General features: G+C 44.4%; 3 protein-coding genes and 1 long non-coding RNA gene across 6 annotated transcripts; 2 read left to right on the plus strand and 2 right to left on the minus strand.

Moving 5' to 3' along the window:
* Positions 1-6,098: 6,098 nt before the first annotated feature.
* On the plus strand, positions 6,099-10,963 carry LOC118211543. Its single transcript, XR_004762025.1, has 3 exons — positions 6,099-6,163; positions 7,352-7,554; positions 10,438-10,963. It is a non-coding gene; the product is annotated as an uncharacterized LOC118211543 (long non-coding RNA).
* On the minus strand, positions 7,782-10,380 carry gpr25 (G protein-coupled receptor 25). Its single transcript, XM_035388835.1, has one exon. The coding sequence runs from the start codon at positions 10,289-10,291 to the stop codon at positions 9,203-9,205; it is 1,089 nt and encodes a 362-aa protein (XP_035244726.1). The 5' UTR covers positions 10,292-10,380; the 3' UTR covers positions 7,782-9,202.
* A 1,475-nt stretch (positions 10,964-12,438) lies between the features above and the next one.
* Positions 12,439-20,427, minus strand: LOC118211541 (protein FAM107B-like). 3 transcript variants are annotated; one of them, XM_035388838.1, is made up of 6 exons: positions 20,349-20,427; positions 18,206-18,569; positions 17,152-17,179; positions 16,756-16,900; positions 13,535-13,661; positions 12,439-12,835 (listed from the first exon to the last, which is right to left on the minus strand). In XM_035388838.1, the coding sequence occupies exons 3-6, from the start codon at positions 17,174-17,176 to the stop codon at positions 12,734-12,736; spliced, it is 399 nt and encodes a 132-aa protein (XP_035244729.1). In that variant the 5' UTR covers positions 17,177-17,179; positions 18,206-18,569; positions 20,349-20,427; the 3' UTR covers positions 12,439-12,733. The 3 variants fall into 3 exon arrangements, with proteins under 3 accessions (XP_035244729.1, XP_035244728.1, XP_035244727.1); XM_035388837.1 differs by lacking the exon at positions 20,349-20,427 and adding an exon at positions 19,175-19,309; XM_035388836.1 differs by lacking the exons at positions 18,206-18,569; positions 20,349-20,427 and adding an exon at positions 17,621-17,873.
* On the plus strand, positions 19,339-23,206 carry tmem167b (transmembrane protein 167B). The gene is made up of 3 exons (XM_035388839.1): positions 19,339-19,487; positions 20,830-20,961; positions 21,855-23,206. Exons 1-3 carry the CDS (start codon positions 19,478-19,480, stop codon positions 21,935-21,937), a joined length of 225 nt encoding a protein of 74 aa, XP_035244730.1. The 5' UTR covers positions 19,339-19,477; the 3' UTR covers positions 21,938-23,206.
* Positions 23,207-23,585: the final 379 nt, after the last annotated feature.

Consider the following 23,585-nt stretch of genomic DNA (forward strand, 5'->3'; position numbering starts at 1 on the left):
ATACATAAGACACAGGCTGTGTCTTCAAGGAAAAGAAGCCCAGAGGATTTTTAGTGTCTACGTGTGTCTTATGATATCAGCAGCAAAACCTTTGGTTGACCATCTGACCAAACAGTTCAACAAGCAAATTACTGGACCAAGATCTGAACTCCAGGAAGCCTACACCCATTCCTCTCCAAAAATGCCTTTTCCTACTAACTTTTTTACAAATGATGGACAACAACTATGGGCTATTCTCTGAGAAAGAGTCCTTAGCTGAACACTGAGGCTCACATCTAACTGGAAAAGAGTGAACATGGCTTTGAGTTTAGGGAACATGTCTTTGAACGGTAAACTCCACCTGGTTAAAACTCCCACTAAATGATCACCATTAATGGAGACTCGTCCACTGAAAAAGAGAACGAGCTCATTTATAAGTACTAGTCAAATATATTTCATGGTGTTCTCCTCTATCGGTCATGAGAATTTGAGAAGATAACATTAGATTGACATAAATTTACCAAGATAACATCTTGCATTGCTACATTTGCAAAGGACTAAGAGCTTAATTAAAAACCAGTCTGGCAGTTATTTAAATTAACTTTTGATAATTAATTTTAGAACGAGTTCTGTCATGCCCAGATTGAATAACGGCAGCAAAATTGTTGTCCAAGTACTAGTACAATCCAGAAAAAGAATGAACAAATACTACAATTAACGATTACTTTTTATAACGCTGTAACAGTAAACACCAATTTATCTGAAGCAGGGCAAACGTCTCCTGCGTTATTCCTAAATATACGTGTATTTTTATTTTATTTTAACTGACTCCTGTACAGACTGTTCAAATCAGGGTTAGACACAGGACAAGGGATTTTTCAGGTTGCACCAATTCCAATAAGGAGAGAGACTTCCGTCCCACACGTTGTTATTATACTCTCTGCGTATGTCTCTGCGGGCAAACCACGTCCTGCCAAACTCACCCAACCCCCGTTTGGTTACACTTGCGGCAAAGCTGGAGTAGCATATTCCAGGCTATTCAAAAAGCAGCCACAATTCGCACTTCTGCAGAACTGTTAACTCTACAGAAGACGTGGGGACAGTTAAACTGCGGGGAACCCATCGACGCTTAATGCTCCCAAATGACAAATGGTTCGCCGGTCTTCACGAGCAGTTCCTCAAATCGTACTCTGATCGTTTTACACTGCTAAATATTACCTGAAAACAGTGTTTTTTTTAAAAAATAACTGCGCAGCATGCGTTTAGTAAGCGGTAATCAATATATTAATATGGAAATTATCATATTGGTATGATATTATTAACCTATATAATGTGGTAAGGTTTGCCTTCTAAGAACACGCTGACTTCTTAGGGGTTTTTAGACTGGTCACAGTAAAATGCGCTTACGCCGGTCTTTTAAGAGCTCCAACGACGCTATCACCAGGCAGGGTGCTCTCTAGTTAACCGGTTTATGTGAAATACGTAATTTAAGTTTGTTAGCTCATTAGCTTGGCCACATTCTCACAGCAGTACGATATTTGGAGTAGCAGGTAAAACAGTTTTAGCCAAACACAAAATATTTGGGTATCTTTCTTTGATGTTTTAAGACTAATTTTATATTCCATGAATGAGCAAAGTTCGATGAAAATGAAATATGCCATCTAGCTAACTAGCTATCCAGTTGGCTATATTCTCTTGATTAATGTTGTCCTGTAACGCCACTATCTGACTAACCTACCGTATTTTTCTGGGAAATAGTATGAGTTAGGCGTTTCCTTACCTTTTTTCCGTATTGCTTCGATGTGGGAACGATATAAGAATATCAACTGAACTTTCCGTAAATCCTCACTTGAGCACCAGCAAACCGCCAGACATCCACGTTTTCCATTCGGGTCATTTCGAATGTTTTGGAATTGGGACCTTCGTCCAAAGACTGTACCATTCTGTCAACCTCGGAGGGGAGTTCAGTCACGGTTTGATTTTTCATTTCAAGATTCCATTTAATTAAATACCATTTTTTTCAACGAAAGTGTTGATATTTGGTCGTGATTAAATACCCAAAGCCCAATATAACTGTTTGGATCCGACAGGTGCCAGAGATTCGAGTATATCAAAGGGAAACGTAACTATAGACTTAGTTTTTAAACGTATGCCTACCCGCTATCATATCCCACCGTCCAGCTTTTAGTGCGACGCTACCACCCGAAACTTATTTCACCCTTTGTATTTGTTCCATCGAGCGGCTGGATGCTTAGTGATGTACGTACTATAGGCTTGCTGACAATGTTTGCAGAACAGTGAATTTACGATGAACGTGACGATTGATGTTCCGCGGAAGTGATGAAATGTGTTCATGTGCGAAGAGACATTTGAACTTTTATCATTTGAACCTTTTTAATTTTCAGTCGCTATGAATTGGCTCGCGGCGGCGAGCACCTCTTCACACTCTTGTTAAAGATGACCAAAGAAGGCTGCATAAAATAAACAATGGACAAAATTAGATATGCTGTATGCTCAAAACGATTAACAAATGATTAGATGTTATTTTATGCATACTGTACTTTTTTTGGGAAACATTTAAGCAAAACTTTTTTTCTCTTAGCAGTTATATGAGCACAACATAATGCAAACTGCCAATTATGAGCTTAAAATAGTTCTGTATAAACCTGTATTTTTTTATTCATTTTATATTGTATTCTTTGCTTTGTCAAGCATAACTTTGGGTGGCCCGCACTGTATTGTCAGTAACCTGAGGCCGTTTTCAGGCACAGTGTTTCTAGGACGGTGGAACGACTGTGCAGTGGACCCTGAACAGGAATAAGCGAGTTAGATAATGGACGGATGGATGGGTGGTAGGATGTGTCTAGGGACTGTATGTATTATCGTAGAAATTGAAATGGTCTCACAATGGGGGTAACGAAACGTCTGGCCATTTTGTACGGCTTGCGTGAGAAAATGTAGAGCTTTTGATGTGTGGCGAGTTGTGTCTTACCACAATTTTGCAATTAAACAAAATGTTTTATCACGGAGAATGCGCGTGGTGAAACTGTCAGTGGCTCCACACGTTACAGTCCAATATGTTAGGCTACATCTTTATACATAGTTTGAGACCATCGAAGCCTTCAGTAAAATAGCTAAAAATGTTTTTTTTTTTTCACTGTGACTTTAGTAGCTCGGCTTTTAACATTTTACATAACACTGTAGGCTGCATTCAGTCATAAACTGACCGAGCAAGCCTCGTACGCAGCAAACAACGTTGACAGATTAGACTGTTAAAGGTCTAAAATTTAAAACGATTTTACTTTTTTTTTTTTAAACTTTAACGCCTGTTGGGAATTGAATTAGGCTACCGTCTCTGCTGCTGCGGTTTTGACTGTACCTGTTCACCTACCGACTAATAAAATTGTTGCAGTTCAGGATATAACTGTTTTGCCAAGTTATTGTCGCTAGGCGGCACCAGAAAGCACTTTTTTTTTTTAGCTTTCTGAATCTGCTATGCACGTTGTTTTTTATTGTGCAGTAATAGATCTACGACTCTCTCTCTCTCTCTCTCTCTCTCTCTCGGGCTGTCTGCTGTCAATTAAGGTGAAGTATTGGCCTACAGTATCTTCCACACGTATATAATGTCAAATCGTCTTATTGATTCCGTTTTAAACAGCCACTACTAGTGTAACATTTTTTGGCTTTCACAAGACAACCCTTAATTTATGGTGATCTCCAGCTACATTCATAGTTTAATTTTATGGCATATCTTGTTGTCAGGAGTATGTAACTGACATATTTAACATTTGCACAGCTGGATGTGTTTACTCAAGCAATCTGTGTTTCCTCCTTTCTCCAAGACACAACAGCGGCGTCACACTTGAGAAGTAATTTTTGGGCTTTTGCGTTACAAACCCTGACCCATAACCACGGTCTGTCGTGTCGCCAGTGCCCTGTAGACCTGTCCGTTAGCTTTATATTGACTGCTGTTACAGTCACTAAATCACAGGCACCGGTCATAATTTCACTGGGATCTCATCGCATCACTTGAGCCTGTGTTCGTAAAGCGCCCCATGGTAGGGGTGCTGCGTTTACCTCCTTAGCTCTCAGCTCGTGAGATCGAAATGTTATTCGACACAGTTTCAGAATGATTTGTCATTTCTGCAGTGAGTTTTGTTTGGTGCCAGTGCGGCTGCCAGGCCTCAGATCAGATAAGACGCACTGAAAACACCTTCGGCGTCTGTGTTTTTATCACACCTCTTCCTCGGGCTGACAGCTTGCCGTCTGTAAGATACCCCTCAGATGCACCAAACAGCGGAAGTATCTGAGTGGCGAAGGAAACACATGCAGTCTTACCCGCTGCTACTGGAACGGGATTAATTTAATGATATCTTGGTTATTTGACTCCAAAATAATGCCTTAGCCTTTCCTCTGTGCTAACAGCTATACCCAGAAGGGGACTGCAAATGATCTGCCAGTAGTGTGGCTCTACACGGATCGCTGTCTATCTTGGTAGATGCGGACGTGCCTCTGGTGTGTGTAGCCTGCATACATACTATTGTGTATCCTGCTCTGGCACTAGTGTATAGGCGAGTGACTACGGGGTGCTGATATCCTGAGTTTTATACTGTATGCATGTTAGGACCTTAGAGCTGCTGGGTGTGCAGTGGTAAGAGTCAAAGAGGAATGGCTGATTAAAGTGAATGCTGTTTATTTTACAGTGTGTTCTGTAATGGCGATATACACTGGTGCAAAATGTGTGTGTAGTGGAATGGCTATGGGTGAATGGTGCACAGGAGAACGTGCTGACGAGTCTCCTCGAACCATTCCACTTTTCTCCTTATATACCCAAGGATCAAAGAAAAACCCCCAAGTTATAAAATAAAGACACAATAAATAAAAAACAGCACATCAACGATCCTGCTTGCGCTGTCTCTGTAAGCTTATCATACCAGGCAAAACTTTGTAGTTGGTTGCAGTCCAAATATATACCGGGTAAAGATAGCTATCACTGTTTCTTGCTTTGCAGTCTTAATAGTTTCTATTACTTCAATAATATAAGTGCTCTTGTTGTCCATATCGTAGTGAGCTAGTGAATTGCAATCAGCATGAGCAACGTCACAATTAAACCAAATTGGCCGAAATGACTGTTACCCCAACAACACATTTTGAGTTGACTGGTGGATTTGGGACATTTGTGGATTTGTGGTGGATTTGAAACTTGACTAACTACATTAGTTGTTGGCACACAGTTCTGAAACTCGACAGTTCACACACTGAACAAAATTTTTTATGAAAACTGTAGACTTTCCATTTTAGTCGGATTAGTCCGTTCACAGGCTGTATAGTAGTAATGAAACTTATTGCCGTTTGTCTGGAAGCGTAAATTAATCATATCAATGCGCTCATGCCTTTGATATCCATATTTAATATTACTGGAAATATAGAATTTGTATAATATGCACTTGTACATGCTTGCATACTGTAGATACTGTACAGTCTGTAAGTATTTGGACAGTGACACAATTTTTGTCATTTTGACTCTGTACTCCAGCACATTGAATTTCAAAGGAAACAATGGATATGATGTTTAAGTGCAGACCGTTTAATTTGTATGTATTTACATCCATATCAGCTGAACCATGTAGGAATTGCAGCTCTTTTTATACATTGCCCCCCTCCCCTCCTTTTAGGGGAACATAAGTAATGGGACAGTGGGCTGCTCAGCTGTTACTTTGCCAGCTGTGTGTTGTTGCAACATTAGTTCATGCACAAGAAAGTCAACAAATGATCTACAGTTGATTCTGTGTGTGGAATTTGCATTTGGAGTCTGTTGCTGTTGTCTCTGAACGTGAAGATCAAAGATATATCAGCGCCAGAAAAGCAGGTCATCATGGGGTCGAAACAGACAATGCATTTTGACACACACAAAACATCAAGTGTGTCAAAATGAACTGTTTTGGTAAACTGTTTAGAAGCAAGAGCACACTGGTATGCTCTGCGACAGAAAACAACCTGGTGGACCACATAAGACCACTGCAGTGGATAACACAAGAATACTTTCCATCGTGATGGGAAAAAAAAACCTTTTCTACAGATGAACAGATCAAGGACACTCTCCAGGATGTAGGCAACGGCTACAACAAAGAGAACCGTACACCAACACAACCCGAGAGGGTTCACTGCAAGATGCAAACCACGGGTAAGCCTCAAGAACAGATCAGCCATGTTAGAGTTAGCTCAAAAAAAGAACATTAAAAACATGTAGATTTCTCGTACAGACTCTCACAGACAGATGAGATGAGCATTAACCTGTACCAAACCGTTGGGAAGAGAAAGGTGGGGTGAAGGAAAGGAACGGCTCATGATCTAAAGCATCCCCCCTCATTTTCTAAACAGGTTGGAGGTTGTATTGTGGCTTGGGCATGCATGGCTACCACTGGAACTGGCTCACTTGTATTTACTGATAATTTGACTGTTGATGGCAGCAGCAGAATTAATTTACAGAAACATCTTATCTGTTAAAATCCATCTAAAGTCCTCAAAACTTTCTGGATGGTGCTTCACCTTGCTGTGGGACAATGACCCCCAAACACACTGCGAAAGCAGGGTCAAAAAAGTTGAATGTTCTTGATTGGCCAAGTCACCCAACCTGAATCCAACTGAACATGAGTTTCACTTGCTGAAGACAAGACTGAAGGTAGAAATTCCCCAAAACAAACAGGAACTGAAAGATGAGTGCAGTGCGGGCCTGGCAGAGCACCACCAGGGAAGATACCCAGCACCTGGTGATGTCTATGAGTCACAGACTTCCAGCTGTCATCAAATACAAAGGATTTGCAGCCAAGTACTAAATATGACGACTTCAGTTAAGATTAGAAAAATGTATCTGGTTACTTTTGGTCCCCTAAAATGGGGGGACTGTGTATGAAAAAGGGCAGTAATTATGTAGATCACTGGATGTGGATGTAAATACCATTAAATAAAAGTGGACAGTCTGCGCTTTGACCTTAGAGTCATTGTTTAATTTTAAAAAATTGAACGAGCTGGAGGGCAGAGCCAAATCAACAAAAAATGTGTCACTGTCCAAATACTTACGAACTGCAGTGCATGCGTCCATGCTTCTTTTAATTTTCGGCAAGTTAATTGCTAAGTTCTCATAACGGCATCAATCGATCAGTGATGGCTGTGGAAAAAAAAAAAAAAAAACGTGAAAGTGATTGAACTTGACCTTTGTTTCTGAGACAGAAAAAGGCTTGCTGGCATAAAGTGAGGCAATTTGGCCGTCCTTGCGTTAGGACAGAGACATAGCGATAGTTTCCCACAGACGTGGCATGTGAATACCCTTTTTTCATGAAAGTACTGAAACTGTATGATTCATTTCTTCCAGGGCACACAAAACGGTGTGGGCACAAGTGAACCCGTGAACTCTCGAGACCACAGCCAAGACATTTTCCCACGTGAAAAAAGCTCTGACCTCAGTAGAGTCATTCTGTCTTCTCAGGAATCGCTCGTCTCTAAATGCATTTCGTTTGCTGTGTTCCTGCTTGCCTTCTGAATGCTCTGGGTTAAGAATCATCACCTGTCTCGCAGGTAAGTCATCTCCTGGCTTTTTTAAAAAATAAAAAAAAAAACCTTTTATTTTACATTGATGTTAAAATGGCTGCAAACATAAACTTTCCAGTCCTGGCTTTTCTCAAGCTAGAGAAAATGCTGTCAACGTAATAAAATATTACATACTCATATTTATTTTGTAAAGGTGAGCATTTATTTATTTGTTCACGTAAATAAAAACATTTATTACAAGATGTAGCCATGAAGTGTTTATCTGTTTATACATATCTGTGATATCTGAAGTTTTATCATTTGTTTTAAGATGGCAAGAAGCTGCAGAAGCTATAATTACACAATTGCACGGGTACAATGCTCTCCAAAGTTGAATGGTCATGAATAAAAAAATCATTCAAATTTATATAATGCTTTTCAGGTAATGCTTTGAGTTAATCAGCAATAAATGTACAGAAACAAAAGAAAGTAGAACATGTGTAGACATTAATTATAATTCAACAAACGGGAGAATCAATTTCACCTAGAAATTATATTAGTTTATGTATTTGTATTAAATACTAATATCAAATATTAAGTATTGGGAAAAATAAAGTAAAATATTTTGTTTATCATCTTTCTTAAGCTTAGAATTTTTAACTTTTTACACCACGCAAAAAAGGCATGCAATACAAAACCATAATAATCTTATCTTCAGATTCACTGAAACTTCAGTGAATTAATTTCAGTCCATTTTTGTCTGTTTTAAACCGTGTATTATCATAAGTATAGATATTATATAATTGTAGATAATGCGCAACATTGCTATTTAAAAATAATATATTTTTTGCTTTATTCATTTGGAATAATCAAATTTTATTTTGATTTTATAGCTTTTTTGAATATATTATTTGTACTTTGTTAATTAATTAGATAGTTGCAACATGAATCAAACAGAAAGGACATGCATAAAACCGCTTTTAAAATATGCAGTAATTTAGAAACACAGTTATAATGATAAAATATGCTTAGTCAATTATAGAATGAAAACACTGGCGAAACGCGTCGTAGTCATTTGTCTTTGTCTTCATTTCTGCTATAGATTTAAAGAAACAATTCCTACAGAGTGTAGGCTTTTTCATAAATGTTTAGACTACTCACTAGAGATTTGTTCTATATTTATATTTTATTTATTTGAATGTATCAGTTCCCTGTTGTCTGGTTTTAATGCACAAATCAGTAACTAAAATAGATGCCCTCGGCAGCACTGTCAATATATTTATCTCTCTGCTTAAAATGTAAAATGTGGAAAAAGAATAATAATAATTTAATTATTACTAATTCTCAATTTTTGAATGCATTCAGAATGCATAGAATGTTGGAAACGTAGGACCTTGTTTATATGCCAGGATTCTCAAACTGTAATATTGTTAAATAATGCAAGCATGCATTACAGGAATTTAGCTGACGCTCTTATCCAGAGCGCAAAGGCAACAATGTCCTACCGGGGAATCGAACCTAATGCCTTTAAGTTAACAAGAGCAACTCCTTACTCATTATGCTACGCTGCCGCCCATGCAAACAAACGTTTAATACAAGCTGTGATCCATAAACCATGATCTCATAACAAGAATGACTTTGGGGAGAGAGGGGAGGGGGGGAGGGGGGGTGAGGGGGCCCTGGCGCTGGGCCCAGATCAGCTTTCGGAGGTTCTGAAGGAGGTGGACGAGGCGGAGCCCCCCCGGCGAGGCCCGGGTCGCCCCGAACACCCCAGGCAGAGCCTGCGGGCACGCCTCCGGAAGTGCCGGTCCAGGCACAGGTAGATGGCGGGGTTGGCGCAGCTGCTGAAGAAGGCCAAGCAGGACGAGAGGACCAGCCCCGTCTCCAGGGCCGCCATGGCCCCGCAGGACAGGGCCACACCCCGCATCCTGGAGCCGATCAGGACGACCTTCAGCACGTTGAAGGGGATCCAGGAGAGCAGGAAGGCGGCGACGATGGCGAAGACGATCTTGAGCGAGTGGCGTCGACGGCGCCGGGCCTCTGCCTGGGCCTTCCCCCCGCTGCCGCCGCCGATGCCGCCACTGGGCCGCCGCAGCTGCACCAGGATGGCGCCGTAGCAGAAGACGATGACCAGCAGGGGGAGCACGAACGCCAGGAAGAAGGAGGCCAGGATCAGCACCTGGAAGGCGCGGGATTCGGTGTCCTCCAGGCATTCGACGCCCTCCCCGTCCGGGTCCCGCGCCCGGCGGAAGAGCAGCGCGGGCATCCCCAGGGCGAGGGAGAGCGCCCACACGCCCGCGCAGGTCAGCCGCACGCAGCGCGCCGTGCGCAGGAAGCGCGAGTCCAGCATGCGCACCACCGCCAGGTAGCGGTCCGCGCTCATGCAGGTGAGGAAGAAGACGTTGGAGCAGCGGTTGACGGCGATGACGTAGCTGCTGAGCTTGCAGAGGCCGTCGCCGAAGGCCCAGCGGTGCTCCTGCAGGGCGGAGACGGCCCACAGCGGCAGCGTCAGCACGAACACCAGGTCCGCCGCCGCCAGGTTCAGCACGAAGGTGTCCACCAGCCGGCCGTCCTTCTGCCGCTTGCCGCGCAGCACCGCGATGACGAAGACGTTCCCCGACACGCCCGCCAAGAAAATGAGGAAGTAGACAGCGGGCAGGCAGACGCTGGACAGGGGGAGGCCCGCGGGGGGGCAGTCCTCCATGTAGAGCACGCCTTCGGCGTCAGTGACTGCCTCGCCGCTGAACTCGTAGTAGTCCATCGTAGGGAACGTGGTGCCCTCCATTACTGCTGGCTCTGGGTTACCCTGGCTTGCAGGCACAAAATTTCAATGTATGGCAGCGGGTAGTGCCACATGCTTAAATACCTCTCTCTCTCTCTCTCTCTCTCTCTCTCGCTCTCTCGCTCTCTCTCTCCCTATCTTGCTCTCAGCGCTGTCGTCTGCCTTCCTGTTTCTCGTTATACGTACCACCCGGGCGAAGAGCACGCAAGAGTGCAATCAAGATTTGCCGGATAGGTATTATGAAATGTCTTCCGTCGTACAAACTATGATATGGAATTATCCTCGCCAACCCCTTCATTATTCTGACCTAAATATCAGATAAGCATTAACGTCTAAATAAATGTCTCCCAAACGGGGGTCAAGTGTTTGTGTTTTAACGGCAGTCTGCAAGAAATTCTCTCATTGTTGAGAGACTGGACGAGTCTTATTGATTTATTTTACTGTTGTAGTTTGTTAGTATGATTAAAGACAGTACAGTTAAGTTTGCAATTTCCATCTTTATTTGTAACATTAAGGAGGTCAACATCTTAATCAGTACTGACAGATTCCGAGCAATTCAGCCATGTTTGCAAAATATACAATGAAGGAACAATGAGGAGAGGTTAACAGTGGCAGGATGCAGTTGGTTCTGTTCTGCAATGGAGAAAGATGGGATTAAGTCAGCCAGGGGTCCCCTTCATCTGTCCTTCATCGCAATAATCGCCCGGGTAACGGCAGGCAGTTGTATCCCTGGGTGATAAGCCTGTTCCCCAGTTAGTGCTAGTTCTTCTGTAGTACTGTGTGGCCAGTCGTGTCGAACAGTCACTGGTTCAACTGCAAGTGCGTGTGAGGACCGTGGAGAGGCACGACAAACAGAACACTTTTTCACCTTTTTAAAGGTAAAAGTAAGACCTTTTGACACATCAGTAACATTCCTGTAGATTACCGACAATTTTAAAAGAGGTGTCTGTATCCACCAAAACTAAGAACAAAATTCCTCTTGTGCCTTTTGGCTAGAAACATATTCCATTGAAAATTCTCAGAAATTGTCACATTTAAGGAGTTTTGATCTATGTATGTATGCGTGTAAGTATGATCTATTGGACGTACGGTAGATCTGATCTCCTTCACTATTGTAGGCTGTTGCCAGTCATATTTAGGTAAGGTTAACTTATTGTTTCATTATGGTTTTTATTATTAATAGTATCGTTTTTGAATTTGAAACCCCTATTATATTTTATGCTTGAGTTACAGAACAGAAGTCAGAATTGTATTGGGCATGATACGGTGCCCAGCTTACAGGAAACCAGGGTAAAATCTGAGGTGTGTCAAACGGTAATTTCAAACCACACGTCTGTCTGCATTTCCAAACAAAACGTTTTTTTGCCCTTATTTAACTTGTGATTGCCCACACATGCAAGACTGTTTAAAGTGTTTCAAGTAATTGTCTGATTTAGAGAGTGAACAAATTGAGATATATTCAAAATTTTGATTATAACCCCTGAGGCTTTTCCTGAGATAAATTACCACCTTCAAAAGGTAGTAAATACTCACCTTTGGATTGTTATGCATAAAAAATAGAAATAAATATATAACTGTATGTACCTAGAACTGAAAAAAGACTGATTTGGCTCAGGACCAGATTTAAGGCTCACCTTAGTGAACCAGTATGTTTCACGCTTCTTGAATAATAATATTAAAAAAATCTTGCACAAAGGCTGGTCTTTGAGCAATCCACAAAGTCCTGTTTCTGAACCTCAGTTGTACTTCACGTGTAAATGTTTTCAGCTGAATGGTATTTTGTGCTTTTGATTAATAAACAACAGCCACAAAGGAAAAGAGAACTTTAAAATGACACCAGCACTGCCCTGGTGACAGGCAGAAAGTAACAAGTTGAAAAATTTTTGATATTGCCAAGCACACTTCTGTCCTAATCAGGAGTTGATCATAGATTTATAACATTCACCAGGCTATTTTGGACCGCGCCCAAAACTAGAGTCTAATATAAATTTACTCATTAATGTCTAAATATGCAAATGAACACTGCTATACATGCACCATTACTGGGACTATTTCCCCCGCTGCGCATCCTTTGTGCAAACCCACACATGACCAGTCACATTGAAGGGGCTTCTCTACGTCTCCAATGAAAAGAGTTTCTGGGTCCTGGGTTTCATTTAACATTTAATCAGTCATTTATTCAGCTTACCCTAACAGGAAACAAAACATGCACACAATCTGAATGCTGCGCCGTAAGACCTGATTTGTGGTTTCATTGCTCTTGTGGAATGAACCAGCTGGTCGATAACACCAGACTCTTTTGTTTCGACAGGAACTTTCACTTGCTTTGCGGATGTTCGGTTGGGTCCCGGTTTGAGTGCAGTTGTCTTTGTTCTCGCTGGGCCGCGTGGCCTCGGTGCAGGTGACCGTTCCAGACGGGGGGCAGAGAGGAGCGTGTGGCAGAGCTCACTGCACTGCCACACGGACGTGCCGGAGGTTCTCTTTCACCCGCACAAACTCAGGCACGTTCTCCTGGCCCTCCTTACGCTTCAGCTCCTCCTGCTCGTACTGCCGAACAAGAACATGGGTGCAGTGTGTGAGTGTGTGTGAGCATGTGTGTGTGTGTGTATGTGTGTGTGTGTGTGAGCGTGATAGAGTGAGAGAGAGAGAGAGAGAGAGTGAGTGCATGTTTGAGTCATAAAGAGATAAAGTGTGTATATTTGTGTGTTTGCATGTGTGTGTGTGTGAGTGTGTGAGTGTGTGCGCGTGCATGCATGTGTGCGTGTGTGTGTGTGCATGTGTAGGTGTGTGTGCATGCATGGGTGCGTGTGTGTGTGAGTGTGTGTGCGTGTGTGCCTGCGTGTGAGTGTGCATGTGTACGTGCGTGTGTGCGTGCGAGTGTGTGTGTGTGTGTGCGTGCGTGTGTGTGTGTGTGTGTGTGTGTGCGTGCGTACGTGCGTGTGTGTGTGTGTGCATGAGTGTGTGTGCGTGTGTGCTTGCGTGTGAGTGTGCATGTGTACGTGCGTGTGTGCGTGCGAGTGTGTGTGTGTGTGTGCGCGTGTGCCTGTGTGTGAGTGTGTGTGTGTGTGTGTGCGTGCGTGTGTGTGTGTGCGTGTGTGCGTGCGTGTGCGTGTGTGTGCGTGTGTGCCTGCGTGTGAGTGTGCATGTGTACGTGCGTGTGTGCGTGCGTGCGAGTGTGTGTGTGTGTGCGCGTGCGTGTGTGTGTGCGTGCGTGTGTGTGTGCGTGCGTGTGTGTGTGTGCTGTACCTCCTGCAGCCTTTGCTTCCTCTTGCGTAGCTCCTGCTCCAGGTCGGAGGGTGGTGGGACGTCCTGCTCCAGCCTCCGCTGCTGAAGGACCCTCTGGAGCTCCGGCTTGCCCCCCAGGAGCAGCCCCCTAAGAGCCCACAGCACGGGGCGGCAGCGTGAGGGGGGAGGGGTTTGGGAGCTGCGTTTCGGCTCGATTCTCAGGTGGGGCACTGCTGTACCCCCCGTGAGCACGCCATTTAACCTGAGCGGTCTCAGCAAATAGCCAGCCGTATTCAACGGATTGTGTGTAAAGGATGTAATCTGTGAGTTCACCTTTAAATGCCGAGAGTGTGTTTGTGAAATACGAAGGCACGCCCGAACGCAGGACTGCAGAATCTCTCAGCACCGAACGCTCCGTGGACGTTCACGGCATACGGCTGCGCGCTCAAATGTGGCGCTGGCTAACGAGCTACAGTGCTAACGTGCACGTGCCTCGTTAAACTGAACTGAGGAAGAAGGACCCGCGCTGCACTAACCTCAGCTGTGTCCGGGCCAACCTCTAAAGATACCGTTTGCCTCACACACTACCCTCCCACCGGTAGACTGGCGATGTGCCTGCGCTGTGCGTTCACACACTACCCTCCCACCGGTGGACTGGCGATGTGCCTCTGCTGTGCGATCACACACTACCCTCCCACCGGTGGACTGGCGATGTGCCTCAGCTGTGCGTTCACACACCACCCTCCCACCGGTGGACTGGCGATGTGCCTCTGCTGTGCGATCACACACTACCCTCCCACCGGTGGACTGGCGATGTGCCTGCGCTGTGCGTTCACACACCACCCTCCCACCGGTAGACTGGCGATGTGCCTCTGCTGTGCGTTCACACACCACCCTCCCACCGGTGGACTGCCGATGTGCCCCCGCTGTGCGTTCACACACTACCCTCCCACCGGTGGACTGGCGATGTGCCTGCGCTGTGCGTTCACACACCACCCCCCCACCGGTGGACTGGCGATGTGCCTGCGCTGTGCGTTCACACACCACCCTCCCGCCGGTGGGCTGGCGATGTTCGTGTTTCTGAAGGTCCCGCGGGAGCCCGCGTGTGTTCGGGTGACACAGAGAAAGTGAGAAACGGCTTCGGCGAATTGTTTATTTTCGGAGAGTGGGTTGTTTTCAGTTCTGCACGGGCCTCAGCCACAGACCATCTCAGACAGGAAGTGGCAGAGTCAGCGTAACCCGCGCAGTCCAGCCCGCTGTGGCGGAGAACGCCGCTCGCCGTGTCTCCGTGCGCTCAGCGCGTCAGCGCAGGCGAACGCCGGGGCCGAGTCAGGCCAGGGCCCAGAACCAGGCGGGACAGCGCGCCGTCTCTCGCGCCGCAGGACGATTGGCTCAGCGCGACTGAACGTTCGCGAAAGTGGCAGTTTGAGAAATGAGAAAATCCAGGGCACCAGCGCGACGGGCATCTCGGCCTGGGTGCTGCTCTGTTCTGTTTTTCTCATCTGCAGGTGCGTAGTGGGCGGAGTCTGGCTTGTCGTGGGATGATGCGGTGCACCTGTGAAAGCTGACCTGTTGGCTATAAGGCCTGCCCCCCCCCCCCCCCCCCAAGGAGCCGTTGGCCTGATGGCAATGCGGTTTCACAGCCTGCGATTTTAAACGCAGTTCTGCCTCTCGATAATGCGTATGTGCTGCAAATAAAACAGAGCCAGTGTACTTTTGAATTCTAAAGGAACCCAGTAACAATGGATAATTATTGCAGCAATTACTGCGAATTCTGTTGAAAGAAATTAGTGTTTTCCATTGGATAAACACATACATCTTACTTCACTGTAAGATTTCCCAGCATAATGTTCTTGTGAGTCTTGGCAGAATAAAAGTTTAGTGTGAATTAGCAAAGGCTGAAATCAACCTGTTGAAGAGTTGTGTTTTTTTGTTTTTTTTTTTCCAAAATTTTTTAGGTGTTCTAGAACTCTGTTTGCTTTACATTTCCATTAGTGATTATTAGATCAGCAGTAGAATGTTCAGTTTAAGAACATTATAATAGCCTCACACCACAAAGGGTTAAAGGTTCTGTGTTTGTTACATTAATTACTTGTGCTGGGAAGTGGCCTGAGGTTTAAGAAAGAAAAAGAAAAAGAAAAGAAAAAAAAAGCTTTGCAACACTTCCTCCAAACTGCTGTTTTATTCTGTGGTTGCTGAGCGTAAATAAGAGCAGGCTGCAGAGGCTTCTGCCTGTGTTGGCATCGTTCTGTCTGGCCACAGAGACCGCACACTGGCTTTCTTCTGCTCTGTGCTCCCGCTTCCGAGCTGAACAACACGCTTTTCAGCTCACAGTTTAATACACCGCCACTCACTCCTCTGCAACTTTACTTTTTTGTGCTGTTTGTAACTCACTCACTGACACAGATAGAAACCAGCATTAAAATAAACACTGAAATAAACTTTTGGGAAGTTTCTGTTTTTTTTAAATAACTGAAAATCCATTTTGGCAGTTGTTTTCCTGCAGCGTCGTCGAGGCGTACAGCAAACTGCAGATTCCTCCGCAGAGAGGACGGAAGAGACGGTGGCGGGAGGGAAGACTGCGTCCTGGTTCAGAGGCTCTTTTATCTGTTCTGAATTGGGCTCTTTTGACCTGTTTAATAACTGGCTCAATGAAGCCATCGGCGGCTTTACCTGCCAACTTTCCCTCTCCATTTCATATGCATGTTGTTCCACAGTGGGTGTTTTATCAGGCTGTGAATATAAAATTAGTGACAGAGCATTAACTGTGGCTGACTTGCGTGAGCCATCCATCCATCCATTTATCTATTTATCTATCTATCTGTCATGTGACCAAGTGTTCTCTCGGCATCAGTAAATGAATCAGCCTAAATTTCCGTGTCGTGAAGGTCTTCCTCTGTTGCACTTTTTTTTATCGTGAGGCTGTCTCCAGCGATACGCAGCGCTGGCGCTGCGATGACTGCTGGAGACAGCGCTGCTGTCGTCACTGGAGACGCGCGGTTTGCCGATTGCATTACATTACATTACATTACAGGCGATCGTCAGCGATTGCGATCGTCAGCGGTCATTCGGAGGGATGGCGTTGCGATTACCGGCAGAGGTGCAAAGCTCTCGCACTGGTGTGACAGTAGAGCACAATTACAGGCGGTTATGACCACTGATATGATCATAGAGTGAGGGGTGGGGAGGGGGGAAGGGGGGGAGGGGGGGTGGGTGGGGGGTGGGGGGGTCATTTCCCTCACCTTCTGTGGCTGAACAGCAGCTCGCGGTGCAGGCTCCGGTGGGTGGGTGACTCTTGCACGGGATTGGTCACCCTCCTCGGCTGGATGATGTCATCGGAGGCCTCGGGGGCCAGGGGAGAAGGAGTCATGTGACGTGCGCAGTTCTCTGGGATGGAGGGGGAAAGAAAGGGGCCGTAATTAGCCCAGACCGTGGGTCTCAGATCAGCCATTTCACCCGTCTTCTCATAGAACTGTTTAAATGAAACATGCGGAATGGACTCGAGCAGGTAAAGCAAGCAATGCTGTGTGTTCACACTGTGTATCAATGTAGAAATCAGTAACCATAATCAGACTCAGAGCAATTTCTAAATTCGTATTGAGGGTTTGGCAGGGATGAACGCTGAAAACAGACTCTACCTTTTCTGTGGTTTCTGATCCCCATCCTCTGCAAAATGGCCGCACGCGACAGACAGGAAGAACATGACATAGTGTTACTGTGACGAATGTTTGAGTTAATTCTGGTAACAAAAGCAAACCAACAGATATGCACATAGATAAAGCAGCTTCCCTTGTTATGTGCGATTGCATTCTTATTACAGTATTCCTGGGGAAGATCATTTGTGGACACACATTTATAAAATGAAACATTATTAGTACTCAGAGATTAATTGTAGAACACAACAGAACTCTAGTTTCTGCTTACGGCCAGGGTGAAAGATGCTATGCTGTCATATTTGACCCTCAGATTCATTATTTAGAAATTAGAACTAACATCCAGAAGACTTAAGTACTGACCAACAAGGAAGGAATGGAAAAATGAATTTTATTTTAAAATTTGCATCAGTCATTCTTCCAGGTTGGCCCCGTTGAAATGAACAAAGTGTACCTTGTATTGATCGCACAAATCAGGTGAATGTTGGAAAAGATTGTGCATTGAAAACACGTTGAACGAAAGAGACAGTTAAACGGACAGCCACAGCCCTGTCATTGAACAGAGGATTAAAGATTAATGGCCTCTCAGGTCATTTTTGTGGCCTTATGTTGAAACATACACTAATCGCATCTGCCCTAAAGAGAAACACCTGTTTGGACCACAAGAGAAAGAAGAGGATGTTGCTGACTAAAACCGCATCTCAGCAAGCTTTCCATCGTGCTGCCTAATTTCAAAAGAAGACAGGGAATCAGTCTGCCCATCTCCCCACTTCATCATGTATAACCACCCCCCCCCCCCATCCACTACGTCAGTACCACTACGCCAAGCTCTTTGGTCAGACCCCCCCTTTCGTAATAGGAAATTCTTTGACCACCCCCGACAACTTTGGTTCCGCTGGTATCTCATGAACTTTTTGTTCCTTCAACCCTCCCTATATACACCCCCCGCCCCGTTGTCTCTCCGTGCTCCCCCCAGGCGGCACGCCCCCCCCCCCACTTATGGATCTCTGCACTACACCAAACACCAGAAACATATTACCTGTGTGCTGAAAGACACCTGTGTACAATCCACTGATTCAGAGTGAAGATAAGCAGTTACAGAGACACTCAAGAGCTCGTCTGTCCCAATGTCTGTCTGTGTCACTGTGCCGAAGCGACGTCCGTCCTTCCTGGAGGGACAGCTTAAGGAGCAGTGAGAGTGCAGCCTGGCCAGACGCTCCAGACTCTTCAGCGAAATCAGATTACCCGGCTAATTCAGGGGAGGCATGTTTGGGAGGAACCAGATGGTGCAGCAGATTACCGCGCTTGTCCAGACAGAGACGTCCTGTGCCCTTGTCCGTCTGCTTTCATCTGACCCCAATCCTTAAAATAACCATCACATTTTTTCAGGCCAATTCCTCCACCTATATAAAAAAAGAATATTATGTTTATTGTAAGCATAGGACCTTTCCTCTCTGGCTGCCAGTGGAAAACATTTCCAACAGGTGCTTAGCCTCATGCAGATAGGCCAGCCCAAAGGTAAACAGGATATTTTGTGAGATTAGGGTGCTCTAGGGTGCTCTGTAAGGCCACACCCACTATCTCTCCAGGAAAGCTTACACCAAGTGGAACATTAAAGCCCCTTCAACACTTCAAGAGAATCAATGTTGTTGGACCGCAGCCGATGAACTACCACAAAAATAACTGAAACTGTAAACAGTGCTGAGAATATATCTGATATACAGTCTCTGTAACTCAGATCAATAAAAGTTAAAGAATAATGGCTAAGGCCAGCACCCCAAATTAAAAGCTTAATATGCTCTGTAATTTGTAAGTTTTCCTACTTATTTATTTTATGACTGGAATGAATTTAACCTCACACCACATTAAACACATCCAGAGCAACTTATGTAAATAAACAAATAAAGAAAATACCGAAGAATCATGTCAGAGTATACGTCCACACATTACCCGTCCAGAATGACAATAATATTGGAAGATGTTTAGATGGGCTGATCAGAAAACTAACCTGGGAATTTCGGCAGGACAAAAATAAACACGTAACGATCAGAGTGACGTCTGAGTAGGCCATCGCTAAGAGCATCGTCAGAATTTAGGGACGGGAGCATCGTCAACCGGGTTTTCTAGAAGCTTTTGCCTTTGCCTGACTGGGTACGCATGCGCACATTTGTTCTTCGTATGGTTTTTCGATGTTCGGCTGTTCGCCCTGGGTTTACTGTTTACTGATACGAGTGCAGTTTTACAGCGGTAAAATGAAGACGTGAAAGGAAGTGGGATATTGAACCTAGTGGGACCGAAACAAACTGCGAACATGACGAATGGTATGATTTCTAAGATGTTTAACACCGTGTTTTAAGCATCCACAGTCTTATTTTGAAAAGTTGCTAACTAAGTGATTTAAACAAGACCGCTAAGCTGTGAGTGAGTTGGATAGGTAGCTAGACTTGCTAAATTTGGCATTTTTGCATACGTGGCTCACTCGGAAGACAGATCGAGGAATTCTACCTACTACGCTGCTCGCTGTGTCTGTGTCATTAAAAGTGTAGGTATTTGAATTAAAATACAATGAAGTCGAAAGAGTCGAATTTCTAGGCTAACTGCTAGCTAGCTAGTGCTAGCCTCTCTCTCATATAGGCTAGATTCTTTCCAGGTTTAATTGTTTTGTTTAAATCATGTTTTTAAGTACACAGTGTAATATAGTCCATGTAATATGTGTTTGAGTGTTTCAGTGTATTGTTACACTGTTCCAAGACACCCTGCGTTGAAGCAATTTTCACTTTGCATGTTGTAGTAGACGAGCCTCCTAGTAGCAAGAACCTGACGTGCGATGCTTGGCGTCATATATGTAATTTCTCTAGGCAAAGTAAATGTGACATGCCCCCGCCAAGGCGTAACTTTTGACGGAACAACTGACGGAATTAAGTTAACCTTGCGTTACTTGAACGGTTATGAACCTAGCGCACTAGTTTCGCCGTGCGGAAGTTCATAAGCAGGCTTGCATTATTAGAACAATACATTTGTGGTTTATTTAAGCATGCTTAATGAAACGATGCTATCTTATTTCCACCACGTTGTTCGTTTCGGTCATGTGAAGGCGTAGTCGGGTTTATGTCTGACAGCAACCAAGCGAGTCTCTTGGTATTTTTTCCCCCTGTAAATACACAAGAGAAAGCAACACCTACCGCCGTCTGCATAACAGGTTTCAGGTGCATTCCAAAGAAAACAGGAAGGAAAGAAGGAAACATTCACACTGCCGATGTTTTACACGTAAGCAGCAGGTTACCAGATACATTTCTCACTTATTGGTCTGTTGGTCGATTGAATTACTTGTAAAAAAAAAAAATAAATAATAAAAGAAGAATTACCAACCCGTGCGCTCAAAGACGTTTTAACAAACCATATAACAAATAAATTGTTGCGTTGGCTTCTCAAAGATAATTATAGAAAGAGTGCGGGCTACCGTCTTTCCTTTCGATTTAATTACTTGACAAAATAGTAGTTCAAGAGCCTGAGGTAAGAGAAATTGTGTGTTACAGTTACTTAGCAGAGGCTCTTATCCAGAGCGAGGTACCGAAGTGGATCCAGTGCTTGTTTAGTGAAGAATGCACGCGTTGTTGAATGCACGCATTTGAAAGTGCGGTTTTGTCTCTTCCCGCTGGACAGTGTACTCATTTGATGGGATCCTGGTATTCGGTCTGCTGTTCATCTGCACCTGCGCGTACCTGAAGAAAGTGCCCCGTCTGAACACCTGGCTGCTGTCGGAGAAGAAGGGCGTGTGGGGAGTTTTCTACAAAGGTAGGAGTCACGTGTCGCTCTCATCACCTACAGGTACCCCCGGCTACTCAGATGGGTTCCCCCTAAATAACCACAACTATTATTATCAATCACATTTCTAGATTCTCTCCTCAGTGTAGCTTCAGCAAGCTGTAACTGTGTATGATTTAACTTGGACTGGTTCATGTCTAATGTTTGGATTGTGCAAGATTCAAGGTGCCGTTTACCATATATTATTACACTCGCCTTGCAGACACTTTTCGCAGTAGTGGAGAGCATCCGTAAGCTGTATGCTGATGGTGACAGATACACTTGAGTATCACCAATAGCTCATCTTTGTATGCTTCTCGTGATGGACATGCTGTGAATTGATTCTGAGGCTCCTCAAGGAGTCAATTTATCCTAATCTCTCAGCATCCTGCTGTGGCAACAACACAGTCATCCCTCAAAGCTGGACAATTCTTCCATTTGTCCTAATTCAGGTGTTACTGTTGGAGGGGGCTGGGCTTGTCCGGACCCTCCAGCCTTACGCTGTCCCATCACAATAGGCTGTCAGTGTGCAGGATATCCCCCACCTTAATATGCAGGGAGTGGGAGATGTGGGAGAGCCTCTTTGCTGCCCTGTAGTTTAGTTCCGCTGTTGGGTGTGTGGGTTGGCATTAATGTTCATGTTCCTGGATTCAAGTTAGCATTACTGTTTGTGTTTCTGGTTTGAGGATGGCATTGCTGTTTGTGTTTCTGGATTCAGGATGGCATTAATGTTTGTGTTTCTGGATTCAGGATGGCATTAATGTTTGTGTTTCTGGATTCAGGATGGCATTAATGTTTGTGTTTCTGGATTCAGGACGGCATTAATGTTTGTGTTTCTGGATTCAGGATGGCATTCTCACATGTACCCCTCTGTCTCTTCCCAGCTGCTGTGATTGGCACGCGGCTACACGTTGCCGTGGCGCTGTGCTGTCTGGTGATGGCCTTCTACCTGCTTTTCATGAAGTGACAGAGAGTGGGGAGGACTGACAGACAGTATGGACAGCATGTTTGCACACGCCCACTGCCATGGTGCATCTGTACAGGACAGACAAAGACTGCCCTCTACTGGCCAAAAAGTAGACCTGCATCATCTGACACTCCCCAAAGCCACCAGAAATATCATGGATTTCCTGTATTTATAGATCATAGAAAAACACCTGTGCTTATGCAGTTAGTTTTATAATTGTTGGATAACACTGAGGATATAGTAGTGATGGGGTAAGTATAAATTAAACAAGATTTAAAAATTAAAGTATTTTACCTGCAATACATACTTAAAAAATTTATTTTGATCAATGGTTTTTAAGTTAGGAAAAACTGATTTAGTCTCAGTACTTATGCTGTCGAAGGTGTTACATAGACAGCATAGAAACTTGCTACTAAACAGGTTCTAATTTGCTGTTGGGGCTCCCTTTTTCAATGAATATAAAAACAAAATGAACAATGTTACAGGGCGTTTGGGTTTAGTTGGCACTGTATGAGAGTCCTCAGTCTGAGTGGATTCCCGCTGTGACTGTCCATCATAAGTCTGCTGAAAAGAAAGAGGACTGTCAAGGGCTCCATGAGATGTGTCTGCCAGATGTCAATCTTTTTTCCTGTAGATACATGGCGGACTCGCTTCGCAAAATTGTTGTTTTTTAGACCAGTGCCTTTGGATTGTAGCACTGGGGGGGGGGGGGGGTCTTAATTTGGTAGCTTTTAAGCTAAGTAAAATGGCCGTCTTAACATCAAAACCTAAAATGCAACTTTTAAAATAGATTAATGGCTGAGGAATATCCGAGTACCGTAATGGGTTAACAGCTGCAGTGTTCTCAGTTTGGCGGAAGGTTATTAACAGCATATGCATATGCAACATTTTAATATTCCTGAGGGGACTGCTTGATGCGGAGCTGTAGGAGTGTAAGAACAGGAAACATATGAAGTATATTGTTGCACAGCTAAGGTATATAAAAAACCTAATCACTGGTGATTGTCCTTCTTAGTAACACTTAATGTTCCGTCTGCGTTGGGGCGGAAGTGGCTCTGCTCATTTCCTGGTTTATTTATAGACGTGTATGAGTAATGCTGAAATGTCTCTGTGTAATTTAGGTTCATTTTAAGCGTACGCCCACCGATTCCATTCTGCAGAATAAGCATTACTGGTGTGCTCTTAAGGCCCGGCCCTGTGGAGTTTGTCACATGGCTGCAAGAAGAGAATGGCCTGGTTTGTATTATGAAAGGTCACTAAAAAAAAAAAGTTTCTTATTCCCAATTTATCAGTCTTGGTTATCTCTTGGGTTGTGGCTGTGCCGGTCACTCCCTCCACTGTAAGTGAAGCTGCTGCTTTCCTCTGATGCAGCTGTTGGCAAATCAGAGACCGTTTCCCACACTACAGGCCACACAGTACTGCAGGAGAGCGAGCTGTGATTGGAGGAGAGGCACATCAATCACTGGGAGCAACTGGTAGCATATGGACATCTGGTGAATTTTTGGGAGGAGCTAATACAGTGGTAACTTAAGGGATGCTGGTGGACTTAGTAACACTACCCCAAAACCCTGGCCAAGGCCAGACGTATTGTCACATTTGTTTAGAGTACAGTCCGCATTCGTACCTTTCTGAAAACAGTACTGTGGGA

The sequence above is a fragment of the Anguilla anguilla genome, chromosome 13 (genome assembly GCF_013347855.1).
Source record: "Anguilla anguilla isolate fAngAng1 chromosome 13, fAngAng1.pri, whole genome shotgun sequence".
Lineage (NCBI taxonomy): Eukaryota > Metazoa > Chordata > Actinopteri > Anguilliformes > Anguillidae > Anguilla > Anguilla anguilla.

What these genes read in the sequence shown, in the direction of transcription:
- gpr25 (XM_035388835.1), bottom strand. Translation starts at nt 10,291, where the DNA reads ATGGAGGGCACCACGTTCCCTACGATGGACTACTACGAGTTCAGCGGC.
- LOC118211541 (XM_035388836.1), bottom strand. Translation starts at nt 17,668, where the DNA reads ATGCACAATCTTTTCCAACATTCACCTGATTTGTGCGATCAATACAAG. An exon ending in GATCAGAAACCACAGAAAAG is followed by an intron (nt 16,901 to 17,151) that starts GTAGAGTCTGTT and finishes CCTCCATCCCAG; the next exon opens with AGAACTGCGCACGTCACATG. An exon ending in CTGCTGTTCAGCCACAGAAG is followed by an intron (nt 13,662 to 16,755) that starts GTGAGGGAAATG and finishes GTGGGCTCTTAG; the next exon opens with GGGGCTGCTCCTGGGGGGCA.
- tmem167b (XM_035388839.1), top strand. An exon ending in GTGGGGAGTTTTCTACAAAG is followed by an intron (nt 20,962 to 21,854) that starts GTAGGAGTCACG and finishes GTCTCTTCCCAG; the next exon opens with CTGCTGTGATTGGCACGCGG.